We start from the raw sequence: 24,841 nt of genomic DNA, 5'->3' as shown, positions 1-24,841 counted from the left end.
CCAACATCTACACATATTTTAAAGCTAGCAAAACTCTTTCATTTTTAAATTCATTTCACTTTTAAAATCAGCAGGTTTGTGGTCCTTTAAAAAATTCTATGGCCTTTGGGGTTTTTTAATTTCAACAGCAATTAAAAACTTAAGAAATAGTTCATGGTATGGAATAGCAAATAGTTCAGAGTATAAAATAGCTCCAGGTGAACTTTCTAGAAAATAAACTGGAATGATTATGATGATGAGAAATTAGGCAGGTCAGATACAGGATATCTAATTTATTTCTCACAATGTACTGCATTTTACCCTATAGAGGGGTAAGTTTCTTCTATTATTTCTCTTTCCCTTTCCGTGGCCCTACCGTCATAACTGGAGCTTTAGCACACGCTGCATTTCCTAGTCCGCATCCCCTATACTCAACCTCTAGGAGTTATGAAGGTGCCCTATACACCTACCCTGGGTAAATATACCTCATATCATCACAGCAATGTCAAGAACTTATGGTGGCCAGCTGCAGTAGCTTACACCTGTAATCCCGCCACCCTGGGAGGCCCAGGTGGGTGGATCACCTGAGCTTAGGAGTTTGAGACCAGCCTGAGGAAAAGTGAGACCCCAGTCTCTACCAAAAATAGAAAAACAAAAACAAAAACTAGCCAGGCATCATGGCAGGCACCAACAGTCCCGGCTACTTGGGAGGCTGAGGCAAGAGGAACCCAGGAGTTTAAGGTTGTTGTGAGCTATAACACCAGGGCACTCTACCCAGGGTGACAGAGTAAGACTCTGTCTCAAAAAAAAAGAACTCATGGAATCTTATTTAGTTATAATTTAATGCAAAAATTTCATAAGCAAGTCTAGTTTAACAGAATTTGTGAACTAGAATTACTTGTTGATTTTTTTTATATATTGTATACATGAAAGATGAAAAGCACAGTCAGATATTGAAGAAAGAGCAGATCCATTTTGTTAATTAAAACTTGCTAATCATACTTGACTGTATGAAACTATCCATGGTTAAAAAACATACAGAAACACGTGAAGATCATACAGAGTATTTATACAGATCTCTTGTGAGGGGCCCAGGCTTATCTCCAGGGAAAGGAGGCTTGATGTCTACAAAATCTAATTATATGTTTAAACCTTGCAATTGTTTTGGTACCCACAGAAGAGATTATATTTCTTCTTTTCTCACATCTGACACTTATATTTAAATCAGGGCTCCCCATGTTTTTCCAAAGCAGAATCGATTTGATAGACTGTGCTTTAAAGTGAGAAGGTTGGTGGGTGTGGAGAGCAGTGAGCCGGCAAATTCAGGCTGACCTCCTCTCTCTCTCTTCTGGAAATGACAGAATATAACAATTGCAGGTTCATTGCAGTTTCTCTCTGGTTTAGAATCAGGCATCTGGCTACTCCTACCACAAATTATATAATGAAAATTATAAGGAAGTTAAAGATAATCTATAAAAGAACTATTATTTTGTATAACAAGGAAAATCCCTCATGCACACTTCATAATGAATGTTTACCATTCCGAGGAGACCCAAATGAAACATTTAACACTAGCTGTATATTCTATCTATATTTTACATAATGGAACTAAAAAACTCCCTTCTCCAAGGAGACACACCGTAATAAGAGCGTCCTCTGGATCATCATAGGAAAACTACAAAGTGAAATGCAGGTTCTTTCCAAATCTGGTTATGTACAGATCACACTATAAAAAGAACTCCCTGGTCTAGATGGAGTAGTAAAGAAGAGAATAAAAATCTACAGCTCACTACTGTTTATTTATAACTAAATGCACTTGCTGCCCTTCAACTAAAAGAAGCCGTGTGTCCTGGCATTGTGCAATCCATGTGAATTTCTATTTAAAGCTGCAGAGTTATTCATTGGGTACATATGGGGCTGAATTGCTCAGATTTTTTATTTTTTCATTTTACTTTATTTTATTTCTTTATGACAGAGTCTCTACTCTGTCGCCCTGGGTAGAGTGTCCTGGTGTCACAGCTCATAGCAACCTCAAACTCTTGGGCTCAAGCCATCTTCTTGCCTCAACCTCTCAAGTAGCTTAGACTACAGGCCCTGCCAGCATGCCTGGCTAGTTTTTCTATTTTTTTTTAGTTGAGATGGGGTCCCGCTCTTGCTTGGGTTGGCCTCCAACTCCTGAGCTCAGGCCGCCTACCCACCTGGCCTCCCAGAGGACTAGGGTTACCCAGCACGAGCTTTCTCTTCTCTAACATGAAAGTGGGCTGCTGCCACACCTAGCCTATTACCATGATTTTCATAAAGAATTAATAATGAGTTTATCAAATCAAATCACTGGAACCCATTCTGAAAGTTTAGCCATCGCTTAGCTTGGAAAATTAAGACGCTTCCACTAAAAACCATTGGTCATTTGGGAAACAGACTATTTACATGTGTTCTTTTTTAATCGAAGGGCTCTCAGTTGACAATGTAGTACAAAATGGGGATTAGCCATATTTAACTGTTGGTGCAATGGACATTTTAGCATAACTTGCTATTTCTATATCTCTGTCACCAAGAATTTCTTAGTTTATATTGGAATCCTATATTCTAAGCAAGAATGGTTAACATGGTTAAAAGTTGCCTAGAATTCAGCCAGTTTAACTTTTAAATGATAATGAATTTGAAGGACTAGCTTGACAGAAATTTTCCTTACTGAGCAATATGGTTCACAATTACCTATGTCCATACTGTTAATCAACTCATAGTGAAAGTTTACTCATGAAGCAGAAGTACCTGTATTCTGTGAAGAGACTTCTAAATTACAGATAAGTCATGTACTACCAAATTTAAATTTTAAAAAGGATCCTTGTAATTATTTAATAATAATTCACTACTAAATAATATTTGTGTATAAGTAACTAAACCCTCTTACCTTATAGATATCCAGAAACCCACACTGGTGGTCGAACCTGGTGTACAGCTCATTCAGCATGCTGATGACCTGCATGGGCGTGCACTGGGCGCAGATGGCCGTGAAGCCCACGATGTCTGAGAAGAGCATGGTGACATCATCAAACTTCCGGGCCTGCACCTGCTGCCCCTGCCACAGCTGCTGGGCGACATCCCCCGGGAAAATAGAATACAGAAGATCCACCGTCTTCTTTTTTTCTTCTTCCAGGGCCTGGTGAGTTCTTTCTAAAGTTGCCTTTAACTTATCCATCCTCTTCTTCAAGCCATCTTGGGCTTTGGCCTGCTCACCAACCAAAATAACATCTCGGGTGGCGTCATGGATGGGGATGTCTGAGAGGTGCAGCCCTCGGCCCATGAGCTCATCCAGCTTGTCCACACACGGGGAGCCCAGGAAGAGGATGGAGTTGGATTCCGGCACGTGGATCATCTGCCCTTTGACCTCCATCACCTGAGAAATTAATATGAAGTTTTGATCAGTACTCTTTACACAGTAGGTTCATAAAAATTATGGTTTTTATTCATTGATAGGAGGAACAAGAAATGTTTTATTACCTATATGGACTTAACTGCATTCTTATAAACAAATCTAAATAGGATTTTCAACCAGTGTAAAATTCATGTTCTGCATGGCAACAACCGTGTTGTGTCTCCCTCAGCCACGTTCTGAACACAATAATAAAATGGTGAATGAGGTCATCGAAAAATTAAACTAAAAGACATTTCTTATTCAAGATAAAATTACTCCCAGGTACATCATGACACTGGTTTATGTGCCAATTTCAAAGCTTTTAGCTTGCCTAATAATAATAGAATTAGGATAAATCCATCTGTCAAAACCACTACATTTTACTGTCATTAAAATAATACTCCTTTCAGAAAGAAAATCTAGGTTATTAAAATGAATCAAAATAATTGTTTGGCCTTATGTAAGTCATTTTTCAACTGGTTGTAGTTCTTTGAAAATGGAGTAGTGATTGCACTAACTAGATTAGTGGGTAATTTACTCAGTTTTTAAAATACTAGTATAAACCAGATATTATTAAGCCAGTATTACTAGAAAATAACTGTCACTCAACTAGTTAAAAATAACTCCCCCAAATGATAAGACTAAAGAAATCTAATTAGTAAGATAAGGAATCTGAGGGTGTAGTATTTACACCTATGCCTCCGTTCTGTGCCCTTTCACTGGAGAATCTGAGGAACTGATGTTTAATGAAAGCCTCGGTGAGCACTGGCTCATGGCATCTTAGTTCGGTAACCCTATGAACACCTCAGAGAGGATGAGCACAGCAGGAAAGGAACCGGGATTTCGGGAGTAGCCACCCGAACACAGCTCTGTGGGTTACACGAATTATGTCAGTACACCTGGAGAGAAAGCCAGCTGTAATTACTAGGGAAGAAGAGGCCAACGGCTGACCAGCTGGGACCGCGCATCAGTGTCATCTGCGTCACTTTCCACGACCATGTCAGATGAGCTCAGTACATTTATTTTTCTTTCTTCTTCATAGTACAGTTATTGAGGCTAGTTATGAAACTGGAAGAATTGAACAAATATGGGATAAACTGTAGGGTTTGGATTTTTATGTTTCCAAATATTTTTACTTTGCTCTCCTGAACCATTCATCAGGGTCTTGTTTATATAAGGAAATAAAGATGAATTCTTACTGGATGTTATAATTTTGTTAAGGTTAAATTTATTTATTTATTTATTTATTTATTGTTTACTTCAAATTCATTCTACTTCATCTAGATATACTTGATATTAAAATTGGAAAAAATATATTATTATAAAGGGCAATCACAAACATTTCACTTATAAATGAGGATGCAATATCCTAAACAACATATTAACAAATTGAATTAAAATATTGTTCAAATAATGTACTTTGGTCAAAATTAAATCCAACTTATGTGAGAATTAGTCACTATTTTCTTTTCTTTTTTTTCTTTTCCTTTGCCCCACCCCCTCCTCCTTCTTTCTCTGTCTGCTCTTCCCTTCCCCCACCCCCCACCATGTCATTAATTGTCATTAACTGTCCTCATGTTATAATTTTGATGAAATGAAATATTTACTTTATATAAAGTTTCTGCTAAAGTGTAGTATTTCATCTTTTTATTCTTATTACTGTTTTACTCACTGAAGTATTTATTGAGTGTTTTTTATTAATTAGTACTGCTCTGGATGGTAAGAACAAAAATATACAATATATTTCCCTTTTCCTAGTTATCACAGTACAGTGAGGGGCCAAGTCCACGTGGGTCAGAGGGTACAATGAGGAGGACACTCCCAATTCCCCACCTAACGTGGGCTCTAGAAAGATAGCAGGCTGGGGTTTAAATACACATTATTTAAGAGAAAATAATCTTCTTGTAAAGTGTTTCCAGATTGTTCTACATATGCTTGATTATGCTTTTGGGGGTATTATTCATGATGTATACTTCCCAATGTTGGGATAGTAAGAGCATTGTCATCTCATAGCTCAAAAATTATTATATAAAACTTATTTCTTAAGACTTCTAAAAGATCAAAAACCTTGATAAGCTTTTAGAAATAATAATTTTTAAATCGTAATACAGGTGGCTCACACCTATAACCCTAGCACTCTGGGAGGCCAAGGCGGGTAGATCGCCTGAGCTCAGAGGTTTGAGATCAGCCTGAAGAAGAGCGAGACTCTATCTCTAGTAAAAAACAGAAAAACTAGCCTGGCATTGTGGCAGGCGCCTGCAGTTCTAGCTACTCAGGAGGCTGAGGCAGGAGGATTGCCTGAGCCCAGGAGTTAGAGGTTTCTGTGAACTGTGATACCACAGCATTCTACCCAGGGCAACAGAGTGAGCCTCTGTGTTAATAGACAAATAAGTAAGTAAATCATAGTATCTGATGCTGATAGATCTAAACTTGTATCTAGTCTCTCGCTCTCCCCTCACATTCATTCCAATTATTGTCTTTTTCTCCCCGCTCTTGCTTTCCTCCCCCTTCCCTCCTTTGCTTTTTCACTCTCTTTCCTTCATCTGGGCTCTTGCTGGTCGATTGCACTGCACTGCCCCTCGCTGTCCCTGTGGGTCTGCTGTCTTCTTTTCCTTTTATTTCCCTTTTCCTTTGAGTGATTTCTATATATATAATACATATGTGTAAATAAATATATATATTATTTCAGATTAATAGGAGGGTACCAATGACTAGTTCACATTATTTGCATTTGTTAGGTAACATTTAAGTTGTAGTTTAGCCCTTCACCCAGGCGGTTATGCTATATACCCTTCTACTGTGTCTATCAGGTGAGAGCTTGCCACACCCCTCCTTCCTCCCCTCCCTTTCCCCTCCTCTCCCCTCCCTCACACCCTGGACTTTTAACTATGTTTTTTTTCTTCATGTGAGCATGTAGTTGTTTATCTACTGGTCTCGTATTAGTATTGAGTACATTGGATACTTGCTTTTCCATTTTTGTGATACTTTCCTAAGAAGAATGTTCTTCATCTACGTTCAGGTTAACACAAAAGATGTAAAGTCTCTATCTTTATTATGGCTGAATAGTACTCCATGGTATACAAATGCCACAGTTTATTAATCCATTCATGTGTTGATGGGCACTTGGGTTGATTCCACATCTTAGCAATTGTAAACTGAGCTGTGATCAACATTCTAGTGCAAATGTCTTTATTGTAAAATGATTTTTTTTTATTCTGGGTGGATACCTAGTAATGGAATTGTGGGATCAAAAACAGTACCTCAAATAGCACCTCAAAAAAAAAAAAAACCCAACCTCAAATAGCCAATGTAATTCTAAGAAATAAAAACAAATCTGGAGGCATTACATTGCCAGACTTCAGATTATACCTCAAGTGTACAATAATCAAAACATTGTACTGGCACAAAAATAGAGACATAGATCTACAGAATAGAATAGAGATGAAACTAGCCACGTATAGCCATCTGATCTTCAATAAACCAAACAAACGTATACACTGGGGAAAAGTATCCCTATTTAAAAAATGGTGCTGGAGAACTGGTTAGCCACATGTAGAAGACTGAAACTGGACCTACACCTCTCACCACTGATAAAAATTGACTCTCACTGGATAAAAGATTTCACTGTAAAACATAAAATGATAAAAATTCTAGAAGACGTGGGGAAAACCACTGACAAAATTGCTCTAGGAAAAAGAAAATTGCCAAGAAAAATCCTTGGCAAATGCAGCAATACCAAAAATAAATAAATGTGACATAATCAAGCCGAAAAGCTTCTACCCAGCTAAGGGCACAACAACTAAAGCAAAGAGACAACGTTCAGAATGTGAGAAGATATTTGCATGCTACAATCTGACAAAGGCCTGATGATTAGACTCTACAGAGAACTTAAACTAATCAATAAGAAAAGAACAAACAATCTCATTTACTCATGGGCAAGAGACATGAACAGAACCTTCTGTTAAGAAGACAGATGAAAGGCCAACAAACACATGAAAAAATGCTCATTGTCCCTAATCACCAGAGAAATGCAAATCAAAACACCCTGAGACATCACCTAACCCCAGTAAGTTAGCCCACACCACGGAATCACACAGCTGCAGATGCTGGCACGCATGTGGGGAGAATTGAACATTTTTACACTGCTGGTGGGACTACAAACTAATACAGCCCCTATGGAAAGAAGTACGGAGAGCCCTCAAAGAGCTAAACACAGACCTTTCATTTGATCCCACAATCCCTTTATGAGGTATCTACTCACAAGAAAAAAAAAAATCATTTTACTATTTCCTTTTTCATTCTCTTTTCTTCCTAAGTAGGAATCTCTACATCTCCTGTCACAAGGGGACTATTTTTCTTTTTTGCCTTTGCTTCCATCTTTCTCCTTATTTTAAAGATAGAATCAGTATGTGTTTTGGATAAATGTCACTGTCTATATGTAATAAATCTTAAAAGTATCTTTAATCTACAAAAAGCTGAATTGAATAGTTTATATTCCTATCTCAAAAATATAAAACAATGAATATGTTCTTGATTTATATGGAGCCATTAGTTAATGTTTTGAAATCTCTGAGGTTACGGACTCTGAGAAAGAAAATTGCTTACCTCCTGCAATACAGAAAAACAATTCATGAAAGAGAAATCCAAACAAATAGAGCAAATAACTTCCCTTTTAATACTTATCAGTAAATGGTTTTTCTTACTCAATAAATGAGTAAATTCAACCGGACCATTTATATCTCTGTCATGAGTGCATTTCTGCTTTAATTGGAAAATGATATAAATTATGTTCTTGAATTGTTTTTCCATTATAGCTATAAATTCAGAAATTCATTATGATCTGCATTTACTCATTTAGCAACGAGCATGACTATTACAGGAACTATATATTTTTATGTAGAGGAAAGAGAATTATGGAAAACTGCTTCAAATAGAAATATTTTTCTAAGTTTTTATTGCATCCTATATTATAGTTTCAATAAAGTAATACAAAAGGCATAAGAAAAATGAATTGTCATAATATATTAGATTTTTAGAAATTGACAAGGATAATAAAGAAGGATATTTCAGGTTATAGGCTAGGTTGCAGTAAAGGGTTAAAAGTCATACTACATTACAAAGGCTTGGTGTCAGGTTCTATTAAACTAGCAATGTTATTTCTATGTTTTTGCATAATACCCGCATGCAAATATTTACCATTATAATCAATAAATAATTAGAAATTGAGTAAGTCCAGGTCATATAACTATACTTTACACATTTTATATTTTCTTTTTCTTTGTACAGAGTCTCACTATGTCACCCTTGGTAGAGTGCCATGGCATCACAGCTCACAGCAACCTCAAACTCCTGGGCCTAAGCAATTCTCTTGCTTCAGCCTCCCAAGTAGCTGGGACTACAGGTGCCTGCCACATTACCTGGCTATACATTTTATATTTTCACATATCACAAATAAGGACTGACCCATGCCCTTATAGCGCTTCAAGTTTCATTAAGATAATCATTTGAGATTATGTTACAGACTGATTTGAAAAAAAAGGATTTGGTAGAAATCAGGCCTGCCCTTAAATTCCAGCTCTTCTGACAGCTTAGTATGCACACTGACCCAAGTTCATTATTTATACCCTCAAAGCTTCGGTTTCCTTATTTATAAAATGGAGATGATAATGACAATGATGTGATGAAGATGATGCCAGGAGTTGACAAATCTGCTGAGTAATTGTTATTGGATATGTACCATGCTATCTTCATTTTTTAGATGAGATTTATGGAGATTAAGAGACTGAAAAGACTGCTCAGCTAATAAACAATGAGGTCAACATTCAAATCCAAGTTAGACTGACTTCACTGAGAAAGCTTCATATTGGGGAAAAAGGAAAGGAAATGATTACCACTTTAAATATAAATCAATGTGATAGCAAAATAACCTTAAAGAGATATTCACAATAGGAAGTTGAAAAAAAGAGAAATTTTTGCTACAAATATAAATGAAATAGCTATGTGCAGGATTATCCATTCAAATTCAGTCCAGGAAAAAAAAAAAAGTTCCCTTCTGGTTATGATTTCTGGTCTTTCAGATCTCTGGGAAATAATTCATGATGGCACAAACAAACTGATATGTTCCCAGTGCTTCAAGAACTAAAGGAGTTTCCAGAAAAACTTTTCCTCTCACAGAGCAACATTTACTAGAACTAGCTCTGGCAAAAAAAAGTAGAAGACAACAAGCTTCCAGCCCCAGAAGATTCTATGCCCTTACAGTCCTGAAATTCTTCCTCTCATACCATCCAGGACATCATGTGGCTAAACCACTAGCAAGAGAGATTCTGTTATAAGTGGCCAGCCAGAAAGTACCTGTCATCCTCATGGGCTGAAAAATCTCCTCTTCTACATAGAGGCAAAGATATCTGGCTTGGGGAAGCTGGTTCTGCACACTTCAGCAGCGTTACCAAAAACCAGTGGAAGCCACAAAGCATGAAATAAACCAAGAAGATGAAAATAGCACCACAGTTTCACATGAACTCTGAAATTTATAGTGTCATTGCAACTACGACTTATAAAAGTAGGCCGCAACTGCATGCCAAACTAAACAGAGTAATAGTCTGTTAAAACTTTTAAGTAGGATTTACACCCTCTTACTCTAATAGCCAAACTATCCAGGATACAGTAAAAAAATCAACCATCCGAATAAAAGCCAGGAAAATAAAAACTTAAATGAGAAAAGATAATTGATGCCAACACTGAAATAAATTAGACATTGGAATTATCTGTTACAGATTTTAGAGAAGACATTATAAAATGTTTCAACAAAGTCATTACAAATTCTTTTAAAATGAATGAAAAAAAAAAACCCCAGTCTCAGTAAAGCAAATGAAGATACAAAAATAACTGGTGAAAATTATAGAACTGAACAAAACATAGCAATAAAAATAGAAAACTCGCTGTGTGGGCTCAAAATTAGTGTGTAGATGACAGAGGATAGAATCAGTGAATTTGAGGATAGTTTAATAGAATTTACTCAACTTTAAGACCATAGAGAGAAAATAAACCAGGAAAAAAAAGTTGCACTGACTTACACATACAGGACAACATAAAAATTCCCACATTCATATCACAGGAGTTCCAAAGGAAAGACGAGAGTGAGTACTGGTGAAATAGCATTTGAAGAAATTATGGCTATCTCAAGTTTGGTGAAAGACATAAACCTATAGATTCTATAAGTGACGTGGATTCCAAATAGGATAAACTCAAAGAAATCCACTCCCAAACAAATCATAACTAAACTTTTAAAAATTAAATACAAAGAAAAAAATCTTGACAGCAGCGAGAGAGAAACGGCAATTCCTTGAAGGGAATATGACTTCAAATGGCAGCTGACTTTTCTGGCAACTGTAAATCCTATACTCAAGGACACTATCCCTCGAGAACGAAGGGGAAATAAAGACACTTGCAGACAACGAAAAAGTTAAAATCTTTGTGCTAGTGGACCTACTCTCAAAGAACACATGAAGAAAGTTCTTTAAATAGAAAGAAAATGGTAAGAAAAGAATCTTAGAGCATCAGGAAGGAAATAAAAAAGAATAGAGAGACTACCTTGTGAGTTCTCTAAACCGTGTGATAACTAAAGAAAAATTGTAATACATTGTTACTCGTTACACATCATGAGTGTCCTTACAAGATAGCAGCAGAGAGAGATGAGAGAGAGAGAGAAGAAAGTGATAAGAACCCAGTCACAGAGACTGGAGAGATGTGACCACAAGCCAAGAAACACCAGGGCATCCCAGTAGCTACAAGAAGCTAGGAGAGGCAAGAAACAGGTTCTGTGCCCAGAGCCTCTGGAGAGAGCACGGTCTTACTGACACTTGAACTGCAGACGTCTAATATCCAGGACTATGAAAGAATAAATTTATGTTGTTTTATGGTATCAAGTTTGTGCTAAGTTATTACAGCAACCATAGGAAACTAGCACAGAAAGGAACAAAACCCACAAATAGGATCTAACACACAGTGACACACGTGTATGTGTGTATGTATGTGACATTCCACTCAAAATACTTTTTCTTTAAGAGTTCATGTAACATACACCAAGATAGATCAACTTCTGGCCCACACATATTACAAGAAAAAAACACCACTACAACAAATTTTAGACATTGAAATTATAGAGAATGTTCTCTGATTAGATGGAATAACACTAGAAATCAGTAATAACTGATTAATAATAAATGATTCTACATAATTCATTTTAAAGGAGGGATTGTCAAAGAAAATAAAAATGCATAAAACAGAATGAAAATACAACATACTAAAATAAGCAGTGCCCAACGGACACAGCTGCTGCCAGGGACAGTCACAAGCGCTAAATGCTTATACTCAAAACCGGAAAGACTCACAAATGAAGAATCAGAGTTTCTACCTCAGAGAATTAGAAAAAGAAGAGCAGATGAACCGAAAGCCAACAGAGAGAAGGAGACCAGGAGTGCAAGAGCAGGGATCAACAAAGCAGGAAAACAGTAAGAGAAAATGAACAAGCTGGGTCTTTGAAAAAAAATTAATAAAATCAGTAGAAGCACAGCAAGACTGACAAAGATAACCAGTGAGAGGACGCCTGTCAATACAAGGAGCAGAACAGGGAAAATCTCTACAAATAACAAGGCCACTAAAATAACCCTGTTTACAAACAACTCTACATTAAAAAATCTGACAATTGAGAAGAATGAACCAACCCCATGAAAACCCAAACTATCAAAGCTCAAGCACCATGAGATAATAAGCTGCTTTATTTTATAACCATTAAAGACATTGAATTTATAATTGAAAATATTTTGAAAAAGAAATTTCCAGGCCTGGATGGTTTTGATGGAGAATACCATAAAATATTTGAGGGTGAAGTGACAATTTTACATAATCTCTTCCAGAATAAAAAAGGAGATGGGATACTTAAATGTAGTGAAATTCCACTTCTCCCTAAAGATCCCATCAGTTGTCCTCTCACACCATCGTCTAGATGGATATGATAAGCTATATGCAATCAGAGGTGCTTTTGAGTAACATTATATAATTAATAATATGAATTTTCCTTAAAACTTGTAAATAGATGTCATCTGGCCCCCAAGATTTATCCTTATGTAAAGTGTATCATTTAAGTCTGGATTACCCTGTTTGGCCAAACTGTTTGAACTAGGAGCCTAATCCAAAATAGTTCCTATAAATAATTTCTCCATGTAACAGACTTATTAATTGTTCAGTTAATAATGACAGAAAAACAGGAACAAGACAAAGATACCTACTCTGACCACCTGTATTCAACATAATCCTAGAAGTCCCAGTCAGAGCAACTAGGTGAGAGAAAGAAATGAGGGGTGTTCCAAGTCAGAAAGGAAGGCTTTAAATTGTCACTGTTTGAGTTGACAGATCTTATATGTAGGAAACCTAAAGACTCAACCAAAAACTGTTAGAACTAATAAAAGAAATTCAGTAAAGTTGTGGGCTACAAAATCAGCATACAAAACCCAGTGATGTTTCAGTGTACTAACAAAAAACTATCCAAAAGAGAGATCAGGAAAACAATCCAACTTATAACAGCATCAAAAAGAGTAAAATATTAGAAATACACTGAAAACTGGACACATTGATGAAAGAAATTCCAGAGGACTAAAATGAAGAGAAAGATGCCCTGCATTTATGGACTGGAAGAATTAATATCGTTAAGATGTTCACACTACTAAAATCATCTATATCAGTACAGTTTTGTTTGTTTGTTTGTTTGTTTGGTGTTTTTTGTTTGTTTGTTTGTTTTTTGCAGTTTTGGGACGGGGCTGGGTTTGAACCCGCCACCTTCAGCATCTGGTGCTGGCACCCTACTCCTTTGAGCCACAGGCTCTGCCTTCAGTACAGTTTTTACTAGAATTCCAATAGCATTTGCCACAGAAATAGAATAAACAATCCTAAAATTTATACAGAACCACAAAACACCCAAATAACCATAACAATCTTGAGCAAAAGGAACAAAGCTGGAGGCTTCACACTACCTGATTTTAAAATACACTTCAAAGCTGCAGTAATCAAACCAGAATGATACTGCCATAAAAACCAACGCCCAGACAAGACAGAAGAGAGAGCCTGGAAAGGAACTCACACATTTACAGTCAATTGATTTTCAACAAAAGTGCCAAGAATATGCTACAATAGGGAAAGACAATCTCTTCAGTAAGTGGTGTTGGAAAAATCGCATGCAGAAAGACATGCAGAAAAATGTCTTAGACCTTTCCCTCGCCCCACATACAAAAATCACTTCAGAATGGATTAAAGACTTAAAATGCAAGGCTTGAAACTGCAAAATTACTAAAAGAAAATAAGGAAAAACTCTTTGCCATTGGCCAGAGCAATATTTTTTGGGATATGATCCCCAAAGCAGGGGCAAAATAAATACATAAATGAAAATAAGCAGGAAAACATCAAACTAAAAAAACTCTGAAAAACAAAGGAAAACAATCAGTGAAGAGACAACCCATAGAATGGAAAAAAGTATTTGCAAATCATGTATCTGATGGGGGTTAATGTTCCCCGTATGTATATACGGAACTCAAACAATTGAATAGCAGGAAAATAAATAACCTGATTAAACAGGCGGAGGGCCTGAACAGACGTTTCTAAGAAGAAACTACACAAATGACTGGGAAGTGCGTGAGTAAGTGCTCAACCTCACTAAGCATTAGAGAGAGGGAAATTAAAACCACAAGGAGACAGCTACGGATACAGTGTATTCAATCTACTTTTGGTTGAAACACATCCACATAAAAGTGATCCTGACGTTCAAACCTGTGTTGTTCCAGGGCCACTGAATCTACAACCGGCCGGACCATGCCGAGCCCTTCAGCTTCGCAGGAGCTAATGGGGCCGGCTTTGCCTTGGCACTGAAGTGAGTGGCAGAGGTGTACGTGTGAGGAGGGGTATTGCCATGAAGTAATCATGCTACTGTTTATTTCACATATTACTAAGTGAAGCGCTGCCTTTTTGAGATGAGAAACTATAACACTCATATTGTTTATCGATCAGATCAACAAAAACCCCCAAGCATAATCAATCCTTCAGGCTTTTCATCTTTCTGTGCGTCCTTCAGTTTCTCATGGGTTGGTATTTAGTTTCCTTTCTACTCTTTAAATCTCAGAAATTCATTCTAAATATGGATGTGAATTCTGTTTTGATAGAAAAGCCACAAAGCACATAACTAAGTCGGTGTGACGTTCCTTGATCAGACGCCACTCTCCTTTTAAACCACGGCAGGAGTCATACAATATTTAAAGGAAACAGGTCCCCGCTATGTAGTTGGGAGAAGCACAGCATCCAATGTTGTGGCTTTCTGTTGTTCACATTTTCCAAATGTGGAATGTTTACGTGGTGCTTTTAGGTTCTTTATTCATTTTTTATGTAACAAGTCCTAAATTTCATGCTATGTGGGAAATGCTAAATTCATATGCAATTTTAATAACTTACATACACAAGCTGCCTTTTTTTTCTCAAAGGGTAAAAATGATTTTCGTTTTCAGACATCCACGCAGGAGATCACACGCATTAAAGGAGGCAGCTGGAGGCTTCCTTTCTCTAACCCTGGCGTTAGCCTGCACCTCCGCGGTGCTTGTGTCACCACACTGTCATTCACACGGCCCAGGGAGGCTTTGCTTCTAGTTATATAAATCTGGTTTATATGAATACACTTCGACCAATAATAATAACCATTAATATATGGCGCCACTGTTAAATGTTCTGTAAAGACAAGAAATTCTATATTCTGTATGTGAAAATATTACAAGAACGATTCTGCACAAAGCACTAACACACGGCTGCACACGGATGAATGAAGGCTCTTCAGGGTGATGAGAGCCCTGCGGTGCCCCTTTCATTATCAGTGACTGTGCATGTAATGTGTGGCCCAAGGCTTGGCTACCCCTAGGTAGGGCACTTCAGGTCACCACAGTCTTGAGACTGTGTTATGGTCCCTTATTTCATTTCCAAGAAATGCAATCAGCTGGATCCTTTCTGAGGCACCTGGGCAAGTCTCAACTTGCTGGGCTACTGGTGCTGCTCGGAAAGCTTCATTTGTTTCCATCTATGTGGATTTTAGGATTCCTGATTTCTGTGCAGCTCACCACTTTCTTAATGACCAATTACTAAGGCAATACACAGAGCTGCTAAATATAATGGTTTTTTTTTTTTTTTTTTTACAGTTTTTGGCCCAGGCTGGGTTTGAACCCATCACCTCCGGCATATGGGGCCGGTGCCCTCCTCCTTTGAGCCACAGGTGCTGCCGCTAAATATAGTTTTAAACCTGAAATCTTTATACAGAGGATTCCTGTCCAATAGAAATTTCTATAGTGATGAAAATATAGCTAGAGACCAATGAATTAAAAATTTACTTTTGTTTAATTTTTGTTTATTTATTTATTTATTATTTTTCTTGAGACAGTCTCACTTTCTTGCCCAGGTTAGAGGGCCACAATGTCAGCTTACCTACAGCAAATTAATACTCCTGGGCTCAGGTGATCCTTCTGCCTCAGCCTTCCGAGTAGATGGGACCACAGCCACCTGCCACAATGCCCAATTGATTTTTCTATCTTTCTTTTTTTTTTTTAATTTTTTTTTTAGTAAAAATGGTATCTTGCCTTTGCTCAGTCTGATCTTAAAACTCCAAGCTCAAGCAACCCTCCCACCTTGCCTCCTCAAGTGCCAGGATTACAGGTGTGAGCCATGCACCTAGCCAATTTTGTTAATTTAAATTAAAATGTATATGGCTACTGGCTAGTATGCTAGACAGAATATTTCTGAAATAAAATTTGTAGCTCCAATATTCAATCCATCATTTGGGCTAAGACAAGTAAAGGAAAGTTCAAAAGCCCAGTTAGAAAAAACAACATAGCATATTTTGAGCACCAAAAAAAACCCCAGTCTGATTACCTTAGAAAAGGGTTTTGACCAGGGCCTGCTCAAGTCAAGGCCCGTGACTCAGCTATGATCACTGGGTCTCTCACTGGACTTCCCAAATGGGACTCCAGTCCTCTCTGTGCTCTCTTCTCAGAAACTATTGAGGTCACTTGAAGAAGATGGTCAGATCATAAGATAGCCCGACCAGCAACAACAACGGAAATCAAAACATTTAAAAACACTGCTGGACAAACAAAATTCAAGCCCTCCGTTTGTGACCTTGGCCATAAACATTTACTTAGTTAAGGATCTTTAGTGGATTGTCTATAAAGTCTGTGAAAGTCTAAGAAAATGAAAATGGACACAATTTCAAAGAATAAAATGATGAGAACAATTTAGATTTTGTTACAGTATCTTTTTTTCTTTTTTTTAATATCCTTTCCATACTTCAGGGAAGAAAAAAAAGATAAAAGGAGATCGGAAACTGGATCCCACAGTACCTCTTACAGCAGGGCTACCTGGCCTCAGACCTAAGACATGAGCAGTAAATAAACATTTGCTGTGTTAAGGGCCTGGGGTTGGAAAACGGTTTATCTCAGCAGCAAGCACTACTTGCTTTGATGAATACACCAGGTCTTGGTGACAGATCTTTCCCCATCTCCATCACACACTTGAGATCTCACCGTGTACCTCCTCCATTCTAGGACCATGGTAAAACTCATTCATCATGATTCTCTTCCACCTCAACCTGATGTATTCATTACCATTCTAATTATATTAGTCCTATGTTAAGGTTCTAAGCTATGAGTTAATTAAAGACAGAGTCCTGAGATTAATATATAACTCAGTTGACAAATCTGAATCTAAAGCTTTGCTTAAAAGAGAAAGGTGCCATTGGTTCATGCTCATCCAACATTAATCATCATGAATTATAACTTGATATCAATGTTTTATGCCTTTGAAACGAGATTACACGTGTATCTTACATTCCAGTCAGATGGATTTACAGCCTTTTAAGTATACCATAAATAATTTAAATGGTTTCTTAAACCTAAATGTTCACAAATAGTGTATAAATTAATGCATTATTTGGAAGAAAACTGAGGGGACAGCAACTCTGAAAAGGAAAATCTCTAGGGGCAAACAAACTATGTTTAAGAGGTTTTATTCCTTTGTGATGTTTATTTTTAAAATTAAATTCTTCTTCTGATTGAACTTTATAATGATCCGGTTAATACAGGCTGAGAGTACGGGCACCCACCATGACACCAGGCTAGTTTTTCTATTTTTAGTAGAGGTGGGGTCTTGCTCTTGCTCAGGCTGACTTCAAACTCCTGAGCTCAAGCAGTTCACCCACCTGGGCCTCCCAGAGAGCGAGGATCACAGGCATGAGCCACCGCACTTGGCCAGGCCTTAGACTTCCTAATAGATCTGCTCTCCCTTTTTCCTTCCTTTGAACAATGTAAAACAAATAAGAATAATAAAAAAAAAATAATTCAAGAGCTACACAGTAGTAGCCCATTCACCTCTTTTGTAAAAGAAGAATACTTTTCCCAGCTTTGTTGAGACATAATTTACAAATAAAACTTGCATATATTCAAGGCATACAACATGATGTTTTGATACACACATACTTTGTGAAATGATTACCATAATAATGTTAATAAATATATCCATCGTTTCACATACTTACTTCATTTTTGTGTGCCAAGAAGTCTTAAGATCCATTCTGCTAGCGTATTTCAGGTGTATAATACATTGTTATTACCCACGGCCATGACGCTATGGTCCCGAGCAGCTATTCATCTTACAACTGCAATCTTGTAGCCTTTGACCACATCTCTCCATTTTTCCCACACCCCAACTCCCAGTAACTGCCATTCTATTACTTGCTTCTTTATATTAGATTTTTTTAGAATCCACCATAAAAATGAGATAACATAATATCTGTCTGGTAGTATAGTGTCCGGTTCATTTCCCTTCGGAACTAGTCCCCTGGGTTCGTTTGAAATGTTTTATTAATACAATATTTTGCATCCAAATGATGAACTAGCAAAATCCCTGAGACCCGGGAAGGGGCTAATATGGCCCCAGGTCTGCAAGCCTCCACCATCCCTGTGAAAACACATAAACCTGCTCTTACATGGAATACACCCTGAATGTAGGCTCTAGGATTTTCCTCAGAATAAAATAATGTCAAATATAAGGTAACAGTCAACAATCACTGAAATTACAAGAAAACTCGCCACCAAAAATGACAGTCAGAATAAAAAATGTAGATTTCGACAACCAAGGAATCAGATACAGGATTCTCAGATTTAAAATACAAAATACGTAAGAGACATTTTAAGGAATAAAGAACAGCATCCCAAAAATGCTAGACAGAATTAAAACTGACTGAGGATATTCGGAAAAGAAAAATAGAACCTTTATACATTTTTAAAAAGTGGTTGAGAGTAAAGCAAAACTGCAGATGGGTTAAATATCCATCTGGTACTAGATGGCACTAAAGAAAATTAGTGAACTAGAACCGGAAGATAGATCTGAGACCACTGTAACAAGTAGCACAAAGAGATAGAGTGGGGAAGATGACAGATTAAGTGACATAAAAGATAAGAATCTACGTTAATCAGAACAGAGAATAGAGGAAAAGAAGCATTTGAAGTCCCAGTGATTTTTAATCTTTCTGAAATAATGGAAAATACGAACCCACAACATTAAGCACAGAAGCCACCAAGAAATATAAATAAAAAGAAATCTTGCAGTACGGCCTTCCTAGTGAATCTGCAGAATCCCCAGCACAAAGATCATAAAAGCAGAGAAAAAGGATCACCTACAAAAACCAAACTGACAGCAGCTAACAATAAAAGAAGTAAGATGATGGGATAATATTTTCCCTGGTCTGAGGACTAACACTTGTCATCACAGTATGGCACACTCAGAAAAGCTGTATTTTTAAAATGGCAAATGAGGTCAGCCCAAACCAAGAGACTTTGCTACCAATAACCTAGCACAAAAGAAACTCTTTAAAAAAATGTATTATTGAAAAAAAAGAAACTGAACTCCAAAGAATAGTCTAGGATAGAAATAAGAAATTGGCAGGGAGTGGTGGCTCTCACCTGTAATCCTGTGCTCCCTGTAGCACTCTGGGAGGCCAATGGGGTGGATCCACTGAGCTCAGGAGTTCAAGACCAGCCTGAGCAAGAGTGAGACCCAATTTCTACTAAAAATAAAAAAAACTAGCTGGGCATTATGATGGGCGTCTGCAGTCCCAGCTACTTAGGAGGCTGAGGCATGAAAATCACCTGAGCCCAGGAGTTGACAATTGCTATTACGATGTCATTTTCTAAAAATAAAAGTATAATATTTATAAAAATCATAGTATGCTATTTTTTACAAGCATCCAGATAATTCTCTTTATTGGGTGTGTGTAAGAATCAATGATATAATATTAGAAGTTTTATAAACCACATAGAGATTAAAAAGTGTAAATTATTATGAATGAGAAAAAGCATAGTTCACCCTTAAATAAGGAAGGGATTGGGGCACCAGCCCCTGTAGCCAAAAATCTATGTGTAACTTTTAACTCCCCCCAAACATAACCACTAATGACCAGAAATCTTACCAATAATATGAACAGTCGATCAACACATATTTTGTACGTTGTATGTTATTTAATCTACTCTTACAAAAAGTAAGCTAGAGAAAAATATATTGGTAAGAAAATCATAAGGAAAAGAAAAGAGCTTTACAGTATTTATAGTATTTATAAATACAGCACGGTATTTATCCATACGGGAAGTTTACTTCATCTGTTTCTAAGATGAACATCTGTCTGAATGGGGGGCCACCACAGCGACAGCCCCCACTCAATCTATGGCGCAGACCAAGAAATTCAACTTTTCTTCGTAATGTCATGATTTTTCTCTGCTTCTCGGGGGTCCTTCCAGCATCATTTTGTATGGGCCCCATGGTGAGATTTAAAGTTAACAGTATTGAACAGGACACAATGAGAAACACAAGAGAACCTGAGAAATCGCTCTTTATCATGATAGACAATTTACTGAAGAGAGAACTGTTGACACAGGGACATGAAGTGCCGGGTGGTGTTTTAGGGGCTACTCCTAACACTTGACCTCAGCACAGCAGCAAGAGGAGGCAGATTGTCACAACACGACACCATCTACCACTGCTAGTCTGATGTAGTGATGACTCAACGCTGCATCTTCACATTTGTACGTAGCTCTCTGGACCACCCATGATGTAGTGCACAGCCTGTAAGTGTTGGTGTGCACACGTTTTGATAGATTTTAACATTTTATAATATACTTCTATTTTATGAAAATTAATCATAAAATAGACTAGTGCCTACATATGTTTCATACAGCCATGACAAACCTAACTTTTTCTTAGTTTCTTTGATATTGCTAAGCTATATGGTTCATCTGTTTTTTCAAACCTCCACAAATCTCTAAAAAGTTCTCCAATGTAGTTATTGAAAAACATCCACATATAATTAGACCTGCCTAGTTCAAATCTGTGTTGTACCTGCAAATTCATAGCCATTGTTTTATAGCAATTCTTCCATTGTTGCAAAAATAAATATAATAAATCAGTATATTAGTTTCTTCCGGAGAGGAAGAGCTTGGTTATTTATGTTGAATAATAGTTTGGTTATTTGCCATTTGTAGAACATATGGTCTGATCGCCATTCAAAGCCTCTCCAAGACCCAGTCTTATCTCGTGCTTTGTGTTCTCTCTAGTCTCAGCACACATCCTGTGCTAATATTTTACTCATGGACTGGAATGTGCTTGTCTCCAATCCTACCATTTCTTTGTTCTATCCATTCTGGGAGACGCTTGTCAAATATCACGTCTTAGGAAACTGTCCCTGACCTGGAACCCCACCATCTCCAGGAGAAAGGGCCTCGCCTCAGGGGCAGTATAGCTCCGCACCGGCCTCTCTCTTGGCACCCGGCACACCCTCTCCAGGGTGTGTCTTCATGTCTGATGCCCCTAGTAGACTGTAAGAGCTTTCAAAACGCTTCTCTGCCTAAAGTCAACCCTGAAAATAGAGTTTAGCACAGAACCTCACACATCGTAGTGTTTTTCAGTAGGTATTTATAGAGTCAATGTATGAATTAAATAAATGAAGAAAATTGAAAACATCTCAGAAATGACAGGAACAATTTGGGAAGGATCAACAGTTGCAAATTATATAGATTTTGTATATATAGTTATATGTTCACATCTATATTTAATTACCAAAATTCCAGTTTTATGAGCAACCAGAGACCAAGAGCAATTGGTATCATTTATCATAAACTATATATTAATCTCTCATTTGGCAAGATCAGAGCCCAATCTATATCTATATCTATATCCATATATAAATAATTTATCTGGCTTCTTGATTTGAAAATTGTCTGCTTAAAAGCTTAAAAATGGGGGTGGCGCCTATGGCTCAAAGGAGTAGGGCAACAGCCCCATATGCTGGAGGTGGTGGGTTCAAACTTAGCCTCAGCCAAAAACTGCAAAATAAATAAATAAAATAAAAGCTTAAAAAATGGGCCAATTCAATCCATAAAGGCTGAAAACAGAATATTGCAAGCTACTTAAGAAATCATTCCCTCAAACATGTCCGTCCATGTACAGATTCACATGTCTGAGAAATAAGGTGTTACCTTTCAGCTCCAGCAAAAAATCCCAGTGTTGACAGCGAGGAAATGGCTCTATTAATTGTACTATTTTCTTTTTCTTTTCTGTGTTACTATCCATTAAGGCTACTGTAGTGGTGAGAGAAGATACTTGTTAAACTATAAGGTAGAGAACCGTGTGCTTGGTAGGGCCTCCAGCACTCCTGACAGTGCTCCTGTGGCAGGTTTTTACAATAAATGTTTATAAGAAATGATACCCACTGAACAGATGATTTTAGCTCAAGAGCAACTCTGCCTGTCCTTGTCAGTTGGCTAGAATTCAGAGAAAGACATATTGGCCGTGAGTTCCCTTCTCCAGAAGGGCAAAATGACTGTATTGTTACAGAAGTTTCAATCAGCCAAAGTAGCAGATGAAGAAATCTGAAAGATAGTGGGATTACTGTCAAAGAGCACTGAGTATCTCCCAGCAGTGAGAAACACACACACACACACACACACAGAAGCATCAAATTTATTTCCTAACTGTTGACATGATTCTAGGATACTTTCTGCATCCTACTTTTCACAAAAAAATAAATTTAAAATGGTTCTAGCTCTCTAAGATACATAGTAAAGATCATTATTAATTTCCCTTAAAAAGATATTACTTTGATGTAGATAATTCAGAACAATTCAGATAATTTCCTACATTCGAAGAAAGTAAAACAAAATAAACCTTGGAAAAGTTTTGAGAAAACTCTGCCTTTCGGTGATTTATTCCTCAGAAAAATTTCAGAAGTAACAATACATTTTTAGATAAAAATGATTAACGATGGAAGTCTAATATTCTTTGTTTTGAGACCGAGTCTCACTTTGTCACTCTCAGTAGAGTTTGCTGGGGTGTCATAGCTCACAGCAACCTCAAATCATTGGGCTCAAGCGATTCTCCTGCCTCAGCCTCCAAGTAGCTGGGACTGCAGGTGCCTGCCACAACGCCTGGCTATTTTTAGAACCGAGGTCTTGCTCTGGCTCAGGCTGGTCTGGAACCTGTGAGCTCAGGCAGCCCACTCGGCTCAGCCTCCCCAGTGCTGGGATTATAGGCGTGAGCCACCGCGCCCAGCCTGAAGTCTGATATTCTATATTCATTATTTTTCCATTCGATGGCGTGATTCATATACTTAGAAATGTCAATAGCTTTCTCTGGCTTTAGGGTAAAGGACACGCTCCCTCTGCTTTCTGCTCCACTTGTAATAGATTCATTTCAGTTTGTTAAATATGCTGTTATCTCTTTTCTCTCTGGGCCTTTTGAACACATGATCTGCTCTGCTGGGCACTCCACGCTGCCTGCAGCAAGTGCCCCTCCACACACCCGCAGCTCCACTGCCCCCAGCGGCCTTGTACCGTGCCCAGCCCCTGACCCGGCTAACTGCAGACCCTTCAGATTCAAATGCCTCGAGGAGGCTTTTTCTCACTCCTCAATCTAAGTGAGGTGTGTCTGTTATACATCCCTGGAAAACCCTGTATTTCACTTTTCAAAACGCTCATCAGCGTTGAATTATGTAATTGAATTCTATCTCCCCAACAAGATTATAAATTCCACACAGACAGAGACCACACATCATTTTTTACTTTTTTAAGATTTCAGCCCCAAAGACACTGTCTGGTATATAGCAGTGCTTAAAAACTATTGGGCGAGTAAATGAAACAATAAATCATTTCATTTAATGTGCACATTATAAATATATTTTACATTTTTGCCCTTCAACCTACACTATAGCTCTCTGAGGATGAGAACCATGGTTTGGACTTCGTTAGTGCCTTCCAAAGGGTCTGTGCTAGATTAACAACATTCTCTTGTCTAAAACTTTGCACAGCAGAAGACAGCATTAAAAATGTCTCTTTGAAGGACATACTTTCTGCTACATCTCACTATTTCTTAGCAAAGTCTTCTTGTTTAATGTAAGTCCACGCATGCATATAAGTGTACAAACACACATGCCAACAAAATAAGCAAAACAAGCAAACAGAACCCTTCCATTCTAATTTTACCTTATTGCCTCTTTTCCTATTTACAAATCCAACTATTTATTGCTCGGTATTCTGAAGTTCCTCTCAAGAATCACTTCCCACGTTTCTGTGCAGTGTAGAGAAGGTTTCCAAGTGGCGCTGCCTGCAGGACTCTCTGAGTGCATGGACAGCACCAGCTGGCTTCCCCGACTCTGGTTTCCAGCCGGGTTTGGCCGGCGGTGGCCACTGGCCCGTGCGGGTCACCCGTTCTCCTGGTTTGCTCCCTGCCGACCTGTGGTCTGGCAGTGCTGTGCTCTTCTACCCAAGACAAGACAAGAGCTCTTGTAGTAGGTCCTTCCCACGGTCCAACATCTCCCAAGGTTCCATCCCTTCCTCTCATCTATCAAGACTGGGAGTGTTAACTGTTAGCCCTTAGTGTGTTGCCATCCCTTCTTGGCATCCCTAAGCCTACGCACAACTTGGTTAATACCTCCTTTTACTAAAATGTCTCTTCAAGTCTCTTCAGTTTTCCCTGTTGAGTGTGTGTGTGCCCTAAGGTCTTGCCAGGCCCTTGACACCAGTGCAGGTAAAGACCATTTCACAATCCCCTCCTCGGAGGCAATGTCGCGGCAGAGAGAGAACACTGCACTGTCTACCAAGTAAAACTAAGCCCTGCATTCTGGATTCCAAACCCCCCAATGACCCTGCTGCCACTATTTGTTCTTCCTGCATCTGGACGTCCAGCGGAGAATCTGTCAGCATGGGCGTCACCAGACAAAATTAACATCACTCACTCTGTGAATTCAGTATCCAGCAGTCCGTTTTCAAGTGGAATTGCACACAAGGACTCTCAACCAGGCTATGAAACAGATCACAGATGGATCTA

The 24,841-nt window shown here is 38.0% G+C and overlaps 1 protein-coding gene across 1 annotated transcript in view; it reads right to left on the bottom strand.

Moving 5' to 3' along the window:
* The window catches only part of GUCY1A2 (guanylate cyclase 1 soluble subunit alpha 2), a 255,199-nt gene that overhangs the window by 96,314 nt on the left and 134,044 nt on the right, over window positions 1-24,841 (bottom strand). The window contains exon 5 of the mRNA XM_012813478.2: window positions 2,891-3,376. Coding sequence (XP_012668932.1) covers window positions 2,891-3,376 — 486 coding nt within the window. The remainder of the gene's footprint in view (window positions 1-2,890; window positions 3,377-24,841) is intronic.

The sequence above is a fragment of the Otolemur garnettii genome, unplaced genomic scaffold (genome assembly GCF_000181295.1).
Source record: "Otolemur garnettii isolate 467f Iridium unplaced genomic scaffold, OtoGar3 scaffold00266, whole genome shotgun sequence".
Classification (NCBI taxonomy): domain Eukaryota; kingdom Metazoa; phylum Chordata; class Mammalia; order Primates; family Galagidae; genus Otolemur; species Otolemur garnettii.
Note: the sequence above shows the minus strand (reverse complement) of the source record. Positions and strands in the feature narration are given on the sequence as shown.